Consider the following 11,564-nt stretch of genomic DNA (forward strand, 5'->3'; position numbering starts at 1 on the left):
TATGTCAGAATGCTACTCATCTACAGTAATTTTTTAAAATATAGCCAAGCAATCACCTTTTTCCTTGCTGTTTCTTCCTTTGTTTTTATCTTATGAAAAGGCAGAAAAATTGGCATTTAGGTGGGGGAAATGGAACAGCTGGGGCTTATTAAGGGCACAGGGATGTTGAGCAGGAGAGGGAACTTGCTCTGTACAATTAAATAAATCAGTGGTTCCCAAAGTGCGGACCCCACCTGGCAGGCAGCATCAGCATCAACAGGGAACTTGTAAAATAGCAGATTCTCAGGCTCCAACCCAGAGGGACTAAAAGTGGGATTCTGGATATGGAGGCATCAGCAGAGTCGTAACAATCCTCCAGGTCATTCTGACCGCTAAGTTTGAAAGCATTAAATAGAGAACGTGGGCTGTGGCTCCCGGCCCAGGGGAGAAAAGGCTCCTGGAACATGGAGACACAGGCGATGGGAGCAGGTTCCAGGAAGCTCGTGGCCTAACAGCTGACGGAAGAGACCCTGCTAGAGGCGCCGGAGGGACTTTCAGTAGTAAATACTCAGTTTCAAAACTCAGCATCCTGTGCTTTATGGCAAGCTGCCTTGTTTGGCGCAACACACCTTGAGGACAACTCTCCACCGCAGCCCTGGGCTCGTGAGGTCGGGAGGGGGAAGGAGAAAGGAACTAGGGATGAGCGAGGAGGGCAGTATCCTCGCAACAGCACGAGGAGGGATCAAAAATTTAACAAGAGTAGGGAGTTTCAGAAGATACTCCCATGATAATAGGAGGAACTCCCAGATACTGGAGAAAATGCTGGATTTCTTAGAGCAGATCAGATAGTTATGTTGCTTTGTTTGCATAGTAAAGGGAAAAGAGTATCACCATGAAGCTGAAGGACTTGCCGACTTCCAGGTTACGTTTAAAAGACCTTTCTCTATTCCACCATAAACATTCACCCGCATATTTTTTTCCTAGGTTGCTTTATAGTATTGCAGGGGGGGTTGTATTTAATGCTTTAACACCTTTAGCATTGATCTTAGTAAATAGCATGAAGTCACATTTTCTGCCCAGATTATTGATCCTTCCTTGTCTCTCTGATTTATCATGAATAGGGAGCATTTGGTAAAACTTTGCTGACTAAATGAATAAATTAATGAATACCATTGGGGTCTCATTCAGCAGAATAGGAAAAAAAAGCTAAAATTTAACTATTAATTCTAACCTTTATCCTACATAGCCTTGACTTTAGTACCCAATTGTAACCTTTGTTCTAGTCCCACCATTGATGAAAACCTTCATCCAGACAGTGTGGATGGTTGTCTTCACCCTGACCCTAGAGTTACAAGTTTATCAACCTCTGTGGTCAAAAAGAAAGCAGAAAATCCAATGGCCAGCAGAGAAAAGCAAGACTGTCTCAGGGACAGGAACACAGATCCCTGTAGTCCATAGCAAACCACAGCTTGCAGCACTTCCCTGCCACTACTTCTTCACGAGATCCTCAACTAAATCTTGAGCCAGACCCAATACCCCTCAGACAACTCTCGGGACATATCTGGGGAGTCCTGTCTGCCAACCCAAACTTCCTGTTAGGAAATGTAAATGCAGCAGAGTGTGTAGACTCCTACACACCCTCAGCAAGGACACTCAATAAATTACATGTCCCCAAAACTCTTTGAACAGGGGGATCACAATGCAGGATCTCAACCAGTCTGCTGTGACAGAATTCATTCTGTTGGGCTTTGCCCCCAACCCCAGGACCAATCCTCTGCTCTTCACCTTCTTTCTAGTCTTTTACTTGCTGATCCTTGTGAGCAACAGCCTCCTCATCACCCTCATCCACCAGGACTCGCGCCTCCACACACCCATGTACTTTTTCATCGGGGTTCTCTCCATGCTGGACGTGTGCTACACAACCACCACCGTGCCTCAGATGCTCGTGCACATCCTCAGCAAGAAGAGGGCGATCTCCTTTGCTAGGTGTGTGGCTCAGATGTACATCTTCCTCCTCTTTGGGGTCACCGAGTCCTGGCTTTTCTCCATCATGTCCGTGGACAGGTACATGGCCATTTGCCACCCTCTCAGGTACAAGGTCATCATGACACGCTGGGTGTGCCTCCTGATGGTGGGCATCTGTGCAGCCTATGGGGTGGTGGGGGGCCTGTGCTATACTTTCTTTGCTATGCGCCTGCCCTACTGTGGCCCCAATGAGATTGACCACTACTTCTGTGAGGTCCCTGCCGTCCTGAAGCTGGCCTGTGCAGACACAGCACTCAATGACTTGGTGGATTTCATCACGGGTTTCAACGTCATCGTGGTCCCACTCACCCTGGTTGTCATCGTCTATGCCAACATCTTTGCCACCATCATGAAGATCCGCTCAGCCCAGGGGCGGATCAAGGCCTTCTCCACCTGTGCCTCCCACATCACTGTGGTCACCATGTTTGCCATCCCCTGCATCATCATGTACATGAGCCCTGGCTCTGGCTACCTGTCAAACAGTGGCAAGAAAATGGCCCTTTTCTATAATGTCGCCACAGCCTTCCTCAACCCTGTCATCTACAGCCTGAGGAACAAGGATGTGAAAAAGGCCTTCTTCAAGTTGATGGGATGGGCCAGGGCCTCAGACTGAGGCTTTAAGGCTTGAGCCCGGGGAGCAGATCACAGGACTCATACTCAGAACCCCCCAAGGAGCTTCCATGAGACCCGGAAGAGCTGGACACACTGAAGCTAATTCTTCACCCTCGCCCAACAGTGGCAGGCTGCCTGGACACTGTGGTTTCATGGGGAGGATGTGATCGAGGCTGATTGTTAAGATACGGCCCAGTGGTCAAGAGCCTGGACTTCTGTGCCAGGCACCGGGGTGAGAGAATGGGATTCCTAGATACACGGTAGGAAGAGGGAGAACCTTTTTGTAGCCACGTTTCTGTGCTTTTGTATTTTTATAACTTTTATTTTCTTTTCCCCTTGTTTCTAATAAAGTCCACTTGGGGAAAATACAGCCTATCTTGGATGATCTCAAGGAAAGGGGACTTGGTTCACATAAGAGTGAGGGAAATTAGAGGGGGGCGTATAGTGGCAACCCCAGATACAAAATGAAGTAAGCCCAGAAAGGGGTTAAAAAAAACTCAATGGAGAGCATTTGCTCTTCCCCCTCTTGCTTGGAGGGACCTTTCCTGGAATTCTGCTTATTCCTCGTGAATCTTTTCTCAGGCTTCACCACTCTCAGGTCATGTTACTGGGCACCATCCATATCAACTTCTTCTTCTGCTTGCTGCCTCGGGAGCTCCTGCGAAGCTCTGGTGTGCACTGGTTGTGTTTTCATCAGCTCGAATGACGTTCAGCTACACTACATATCCCCATGACTAGAATTAGCTCAAATCAACTTTATAGGATAATAAAGTCATCATGCACTGGTTCCTACACATTTTCCCCCAGTACATTCATGTTTCACACTATTAAATAATAAAACTCAGTCTAGGTCCTGATTTGTGGCAAACAGAACATTGCTAAAGCCCAAACTATGGTCACAGCACTGTGGGGCAAAATGTCTTTTTCTATACAGCCAGCCACGTCACATCCCAACTGTCACAAGTCAGTGTAAACATGGCGTCAAAGCGAATGGAAGTTGGCGAGATCTGACGGGGAGCACCATCGTACGTGAGGTCACCCTTTACTGGGGTGGTCCCTGCCTGAGGGGTGGGGTCTTGGATGAGTTTCCCATAAGTGCAGCTCCTCGTGTTCAAGCTTCACATCTCCAGGCTCCACCTCGAGTCCTGGCTCTCTTGCTGTTTCCCCTACATATGCAGTGACTTCCTCCTCTGAGGCCTTGAGCCCCTCAAAGTCATCATGAGGAGTCCACTTCCTCCAAGCGCCCTTCAGTGCTGGCATTGGGATCTCATCCCATGAATCCTGCATGTTCTCCATGGTGCCCACATTGATGAGTGGTTCCAGTGACCTCTGTCCATCAGAGACCCTGGGAGGAACTACTGTCTCTGGCAGCTGTAGCCATCAGAGATGTATTTCTTATGTAACGAGCTGCTGAGTTGGGAGCTGCAGAAGAGAGGAAAGCATCATCTGCACAGCTCCATCAGGACTCGGTGACCAGGAGCCGGGTCTATGTGCAGTATGTTCAGTGCACTTTGAAAGGAACCTCTTTTTTTTTAAGATTTATTGATTGATGCAAACAGAGCTGGGGTACAGGCCAGAGGTGCAGGGGCAGTGAGAGGACTCATCAGAGACAGAGTGGGGAGCAGGACAGGCAGGTTGGTGAACTATACTGCTGAGGGGAGCAGCAGGGAAACAGAAGAGGTCTGCTGAGTGATGTGGGTCACCTCCCTGGCTGGGGAATGAACTCATGCTGAAGCAGCCTCAGCCAGCTTCATAGTGCTGCACTCCAACCTGTTGTGCCACCAGGGAGGGCCCAAGCAGTAGTTTTAAGATGTATGGAGGCCTTCTGTTTCTGGACATGATTGGGGAATAGGTATCAGAACTATTTTCTCACTCTACACCACTATAAAATGAGACAAAATTTATGGAACAACTCTTTGAGTGCCCTGGATTACAAATGGTGTGTTGGCTTGCCAGGGCTGTCATTAAGAAAACATCACCGAGCAACGTAAACAACAGATTTTTATTTTCACACAGGAACCGAGGCTGGAAGTCCAAGACAGAGGTATTGGCCAGTTTCCTTTCCTCTGGGGTCTCTGTACTTGGCTTGCAGAGGGCTGTCTTCTGTACCCTCTCATGGTTTCTGTGCACACACACCCCGAGTGTCTCTCTCATGTCCCCAAACTTCATCTTCCAAGGACACCAGTCAGATTGGATTAGGACGCATTCATGGACCTTCATCCCCTCTGTCGAGTCCTAGTTCCAAATACACTAGCAGTCTGAATACTGGAGCTAGGGGCTCAACATATGAAATTTGTGGGCAAGGGGAGACACAATTCAGCCCAAAAGTGTAAGGCAGCAGTTTTTGAAGAGAAATACAGGATGTGGGCCTTCTGGTCAGGAGTATATAACTTCTGATTCCAATACTGAAGTACCCAGGAGTGGGGCTGCTTCATCAGATGGAAGTTCTATTTTACTTTTTGGAGGAGCCTCAATATCGTTTTCCACAGTGGTTTGATCAATTTATATCCCATCAACAGTGCATATAAAATAATGATATAGACTAAACAAATGGGAAAATATCTATACAAACACTAATCAAAAACAGTTGGAGTACTAACTACATTAGCTATACTAATATTCGTCAAAATATACTTCAGGGCAACAACAAAAAGTGTATAATCAAGGACAGGGTGACGCTGCTTGATGATAAAGGGTGAATTCACCAAGACCTGTCAACCTAAAGGTGCGTACAACAAACAACAGAGCTTCAAAACACATGAAATGAAAATTTATTGAGGCCCTCCCTGGTGGCACAGTGGGTAAGGACGCAGCACTGCAAGCTGGCTGCAGCCACGTCAGTACAAGTTCAATCCCCGGCCCCAGAGCTGACCCACCTGGCGCGGCAGACCTCTCCTGACCCTCCCGCGGCTCCCCTCAGCAGCGGACTTCGTCGATCTGCCTGTTCTGCTCCCCACTCTGTCTCTGACGAATCCTCTCACTGCCTCTGCACCTCTGACCCGTACCCCAGTTCTGTATGCAGAAATAAATAATTTTTTTTAAAGGGAGCTCTGTCCTTCAAAAAAGAAAATGTATAGAACTGAAAGAAGAAATAAGCAAATCCACAATTATATTTAGAAATTTCAGAAACTAGAACTAGTAGACAAAAATGTCATTACAAATATTTATAGATGAAATAAACAACTTCAAGCAACAATATCTAGCATTTATAGAGTAGGAGATTATCATCCATTTACGAGGAGAGTCTATTCTTGCCTATGAGTATTGCTTTAAAGAAACAGAGCTCCTTTCTTTAGTGACGTGAGGGTTTATGTGTCCTAAGCACATACTCTTTTAATAGTACCACTGACTTATATTACTTTCCTGAACTCTTTTTAGTGACCACCATTGATTTTTCTTTAACTGTTCTTTCTTCAGGTCTTGTCAAATCCCTGCTTGAGCTATAATCAACTCATCTGAAGTCATCTTGTATCCATCAGTTTGAACTTATTTCATGAGTTCAGACCTCAAACACCCAATATCATGTTCATTCAGTAACAGAAAAGATAAATATTGATGCCAGGCCTTACAAACTGGCGATAAAGAGATGAATCAAATGTGGGACTTGTCTTCATGGAGTCCTCTGTCTGATGTTTTCATACTTGAGGAATATCCACTTTCAAAGCCTTCTGGGGTGCTTCGTATCTAACCTCACTGAATCTAGCCCACTAATATAGGATGTGTACCCACTGAATATTGGAAAGAATTTCGATGGAAGTCATGTAGATTATGTCCCAGGATTTTTCTTTGCTGGAACCCAAGCTTCTGTGACTTCATTCTGATGCTTTCCCCCATCCTGTCACTTTGAGGAAAGCCCTCTTCACATCTTTGTTCCTAAGGCTGTAGATGATGGGGTTGAGGAAGGCAGAGATGACATTATAGAATAGAGCCAACTTCTTGTCTTCTTCTGGGGAGGCCTCAGCACCAGGTCTCATGTACATGACCATACATGGAATAGAGAACATAGTGACTACAGTGATATGAGAAGCACAGGTAGAAAAGGCCTTGATTCGCCCTTGGGCTGAGCGAATCTTCAAGATGGCAGCAAAGATATTGATGTAGACAATGATGATAAGGGAGAGTGGGACTATCAAAAGGATAAAACCCAAGATGAAGTCCACCTGGTCGTTGAGAGTCGTGTCTGCACAGGCCAACTTCAGGACTGCAGGTACTTCACAGAAGAAATGATTGATCTCATTGGGGCCACAATAGGGAAGAATCATAGCAGAGACTGTGTATATCAGGGCACAGCTAATCCCCCAGAATCCACAGAAGGCTACCATTGACCCACACAGCAAAGGACTCATGATGACTTTATACCTCAAGGGGTGGCAAATGGCCACATACCTGTCATAAGCCATAACCGCGAAAAGCCAAGACTCAGTGATCCCTAGCATCAGGAAGATGTACATCTGGGCCACACATCTGTTATAGGAGATGCTCTTCCTTTTGCAAACTAGATGCACCAACATCTGGGGTACTGTGGTGGTAACATAGCCCATATCCAGAATGGATAGGATATTGAGGAAAAAGTACATGGGTGTGTGGAGGCGAGAGTCCATGCGTATCAAGGTGATAATGAGCCCATTACCCAGGAGGGTGATGAGATAGAGGAAGAGGAAAACAATGAATAGAATAAGATTTATCTTTGTGCTGTGAGAGAATCCTAGAAGAATAAATTCAGTAATAGAGCTACGATTTCCCCAGAGGAAGTTCTGCATCCTTCTCCTGGTATAAGGAAAGAACAGAGTCATCACTCAGAGCTGAAAGCATCAGATTCAAACCTTGCTGTCACTCATATCCTAAAAGTGCCCAACACCAGCAGGAAAGTACATGCTTATTAGTTAGGATTCCCACAAAACTGGATACCTAGCTTTTTAAAAGCATTCATTTGCTATACAAAAACATCTTAATAGTGTACTATTTAGTCCCAGTTCTGAAATCTTAAAGCATAAACAGCACATTTCAAAATGTAGACCTTGCAAAAGGAGGGTCCAAAATGGTATCTTTCACATCATGACTTGAATAGTCTATGTAGCTTATAAAAGACTTCGAAGTGGTCAAGGAAAGAATTGGATGTTTGAGTAAATGACATCTGCTGAGAGCTTCGAACCAAATGGACATGTCTGCCTCACCACTGAGGCGTCTCCCCAAATGGGCTTCCCTGGGACTGAGTGAGGAGCTTGAGGGGTACTCTGGAAATTTAAAGCCAAAATTACTAGCTGGCTGGGTCAAGCCAGAAAAGCTTTTTTTTTTTGGAAATACAGACACAGCTCATTTTAATTTTTACAAATTGAAAGTTTGTGGCAATCCTGCTTTGAATCAGCCTATTGACTTATATTTTAATACAGACAACTGACATATGCACTGCAAAACTAGCAAAAAAGCTGCAGGTAACTATCTGTTTTATTGTAATGCTCACTTTATTGTGTGGTCTAAACCCAACCCACAATGTCCCTGAGATATGCCTCTAAATTATGCCCCAAGTCAAAGTTATATATTTCCATGAACGTGAAAGAGAAGGTAGGGGAAGGGAGAGAAAAAGAGGAAGAGAGAGAAAAAAGGAAAAGAGAAGAAATAAAATTATCACGATAGGGTACCATAGCCAATGAATACACCCTTAAGAAACGAAAGTCATTTGTTCCCACCAAAAAGACAGACGATTCACTGTCTAGAGATTCACAGTAAGGAGATGTTAGAGAACTTCCTTAGACTAAAGGAAAATGGCCTCAATGAGAGCACATAATTGAAAGAAAGATGAATATTCTAAATAGTAAAAGTGTGAGTAAATAAGATAAAATATTGGTTGCTTAAAGCAACAAAGTAACAATTGAAAGTCATGGGGAACTTTACTATCTACATAGAAGTAGACTATGTCACAAAAAAGATTTTGCATTGCGTAGGAAATGCTAAAATACTGATGTAAATGAGACCATCATAAGTCACATTTGCATAGTTTAGCCTGTGGATCAAGTGTTAGCACACTTTCCATGGAGGGGCCAAACAATCAGTATTTTAGGTTTTGTAAGTAGCTTACAGTTACTGAAGGCTATTTTTATTCATCTTTAAGTCATTAAAAAATATAGGGTTTACCAATACTTGTTCTCAAATAACAAAGAAATAATAGAAAAATAATAAAGCTTAAAATGTAATACAGGATATAAAGAATCTCAGAAATCCCAAAGAAACAGAAAAAGTGGACATAAAAAATACATGGAACAAATAGAAAGCAAATAGTAAGATGATAAAACTAATTAAAACAGTAACTATGTTAAATGTAAATGGAATAAGCAAGTCAGACTGAAAGATAAAGATTACCACACTAGTTTTTTTTTTTTTAACTAATAAATAGTATGAAGGAATTCTATAAGTAAAGGAATCATGTTTTAATACCAGAAAAGAACAGACAGTACAATTGTGGGTGTTTTCATAGTGCAGCTTTGGTAAAGCAGGGATTTTGCAGTTATCTCCCTCTAACACAAGATACATAATCATTAAAGCAAGAAGGTCAGTCTTGGACTCCATTCTAGAAGCTACGTTGCCAGAGCAAGGAGCGAGATGACTGACACTGGTCCTCTCTCCTGCAGTAAACACATGTGGAAAGTAGACTTGACATCTGTGAGCTTCTACGAGAGGAGTACAGACAAGCTGCAGTATGTAGGAAAATACATCGTAAGGTAAAGGAAATAACTAAGAAAAATAGTGATTTTTCTTTGCAGAAATGTAAGGATGCTGAGGTCTGTCTATAGAATATCTTAAGGACTGCGATCAGGAGAATGGGTAATAATTGCCCTCATAATCCCAAATTTGGGTTTAAGTATAAACTGGACCAGACGACAAACTTCAGTTTGAGAAAATGCTCTGACATTCAGAGCCGTGTAGAGAGGATTGTGTTGGACAGCAAAGCTCTCTGTTTCTGTTGAGAGCTTCAAGCCAGGCTGACTCTAGCTGCTCTTACATCAGGGATGCATTGGGGTCAACCTGGAATTAGAGAGAGATGGAAGCAGGAGGATTGGTGAGCTCTGTGCCATCTGGAAGCGCTAAAAACTTTCCCTTCATCTCCGTCTTCTTTATTCTCTAACTTCACCTTTTTCCAATGCTTAATGCAGGGCTGGAGCACTGAGCAACCCCTCACTGCGGCTTCCGGCCCCCCGTGCATCCTACCTTCGAGCAGAGGCATTTGCTAGGAACAGTGTTCATAAAAGAGCTTTCCCACTGCGACCTCTCTCTATTCAAGTCCCATACATGGTGCAGAATGTCTGTGGGAAAGAGCATGGGGTACTCAGGAGGGAATGGGAGCGGGGAATCGGGGAGCAGCCCCCAAAAGCACACTACTCCCCAGCAACCCTAACAATGACCCACCAGCCTGCAGATATCTTGGTGGAAGGCATCTGCCTTGCTCCTCCTTCAGTAAGAGAGCGTTCAAGCAACACCCAGTGTCAAAGTGCTCCCTCAAATCCCTGCCTTCCCTGAGATCTCACGGTCTCCCTCTTCCACACACATATCTCACCGCAGCCCTAACAACTTCCCTGCCTGCCACCGGCTACCTCCTTGTTTTGCCCACCCCACCGATCCCACCTGACTCAGTTGCCTGCCTCAGCTTCCCCAACAGCCCCTCCTCTGTTTCTTTGTCTTTATTGGCCACCGAAGGCCAGATGCTTGAGAGAGCCCACATACTAAGTCTAACAAAGACAGAGAGGGCAAAGATGGGCAGTTGGATAGAGAGAAGTAAACAAGAAGCAAGTCAGAGAGACGGGGGCAAAGTTGGAAGAGGAGGGAAAGAGCGAGAAGCATAGGCACGAAGGGACCCACAGAGGAGATCTGTAGACAGTACAGAGAGCAGGGCAGGGCTGACGAGAAGATGCCCAAGCCTCGGGCCTTTTCCCTCTGCCCCCCGCCCCTCCTTACCTGCTGTTGGGCTTTGAGTAAGGGACAGGTCAGGAGTCTGCGGAGCCCTCCTTTGAAACTCTGCTCTGATTCCCAGGAGGACAGAGCCAATGATTGCCTAATGAGCTAGCTGTGTTTTTGAAATCTCCAAGGTCTGAACATCAAGTTTGAACTTCACCTCTGAGTACTCAAGGCTGCGTACAGCCACAGCCCTGTCCTCCCACTCTGAGTCCTGACCACTCCCCAAAGGGCATCCATGCTGTGATCTGGCCAGTCTCCAGTCGTCAAAGCCCCCCACGCACCTAACTGACCATTGGTGGATAAATGGATACGAGGATGTGAGGCCTAGATTGATGAGAAAGAGTGAGAGAGAACTATGGGTACCTCAGAGAGGTGTACACACACACACACGCACACACTTCTCTATAGATATAATACTATATGTTTTATAGTATTCAACCATGAAAAAAGAAGACAATTCAGCCATTTGTAAAACATAGATGAAACTTGAGAGCATTATGTTAAGTAAAATAGGCAAATAACGCATAGTATCACTTAAATGTGGAACAATTTTTTTTTTTTTCAAAGAAAAAAAGGTCAAACATAGGAGCAGAGAAAAGTGATCATCAAGGAATAGGGGGAATAGGGAGAAATCACCAAAAGAGTATAAACTTTCACCTGTAAGGAGCAAATGTAAAATTAGGTGGCTATAGTAGATAACACTGTTATAGGATTGAAATTGGCTATATGAGTAAAACTTAAATATTGTTTCAAAACAAGGATGTGAGGTGCTGAATGTGTTAATTAACTAGATGGGAGACACCCTAATGTAATATATATATATATGTTTGGAGTCACCACTTGTACACTTTAAAGTCTTACAATTTTGTATGCCAATTACTTCAATAGATTTTTTAAAAAAATATGTATACGGCCCTCCCTGGTGGCGCAGCGGGTTAAAGCGCAGCACTGAGAATCTGAAGCCACTTCCGCATGAGTTCGATTCCCGCCTGCCGCCTGCC

The 11,564-nt window shown here is 44.6% G+C and overlaps 2 protein-coding genes across 2 annotated transcripts; one reads left to right on the forward strand and one right to left on the reverse strand.

Moving 5' to 3' along the window:
* Positions 1 to 1,678: 1,678 nt before the first annotated feature.
* LOC101629286 (olfactory receptor 2D2-like) lies at positions 1,679 to 2,617 on the forward strand. Its single transcript, XM_004678878.1, has one exon. It carries the CDS (start codon positions 1,679 to 1,681, stop codon positions 2,615 to 2,617), a length of 939 nt encoding a protein of 312 aa, XP_004678935.1.
* Positions 2,618 to 6,428: 3,811 nt separating this feature from the next.
* LOC101629518 (olfactory receptor 2A12-like) lies at positions 6,429 to 7,376 on the reverse strand. Its single transcript, XM_004678879.1, has one exon. It carries the CDS (start codon positions 7,374 to 7,376, stop codon positions 6,429 to 6,431), a length of 948 nt encoding a protein of 315 aa, XP_004678936.1.
* Positions 7,377 to 11,564: the final 4,188 nt, after the last annotated feature.

The sequence above is a fragment of the Condylura cristata genome, unplaced genomic scaffold (genome assembly GCF_000260355.1).
Source record: "Condylura cristata isolate star-nosed mole 26May11 unplaced genomic scaffold, ConCri1.0 scaffold00008, whole genome shotgun sequence".
NCBI classification, from domain to species: domain Eukaryota; kingdom Metazoa; phylum Chordata; class Mammalia; order Eulipotyphla; family Talpidae; genus Condylura; species Condylura cristata.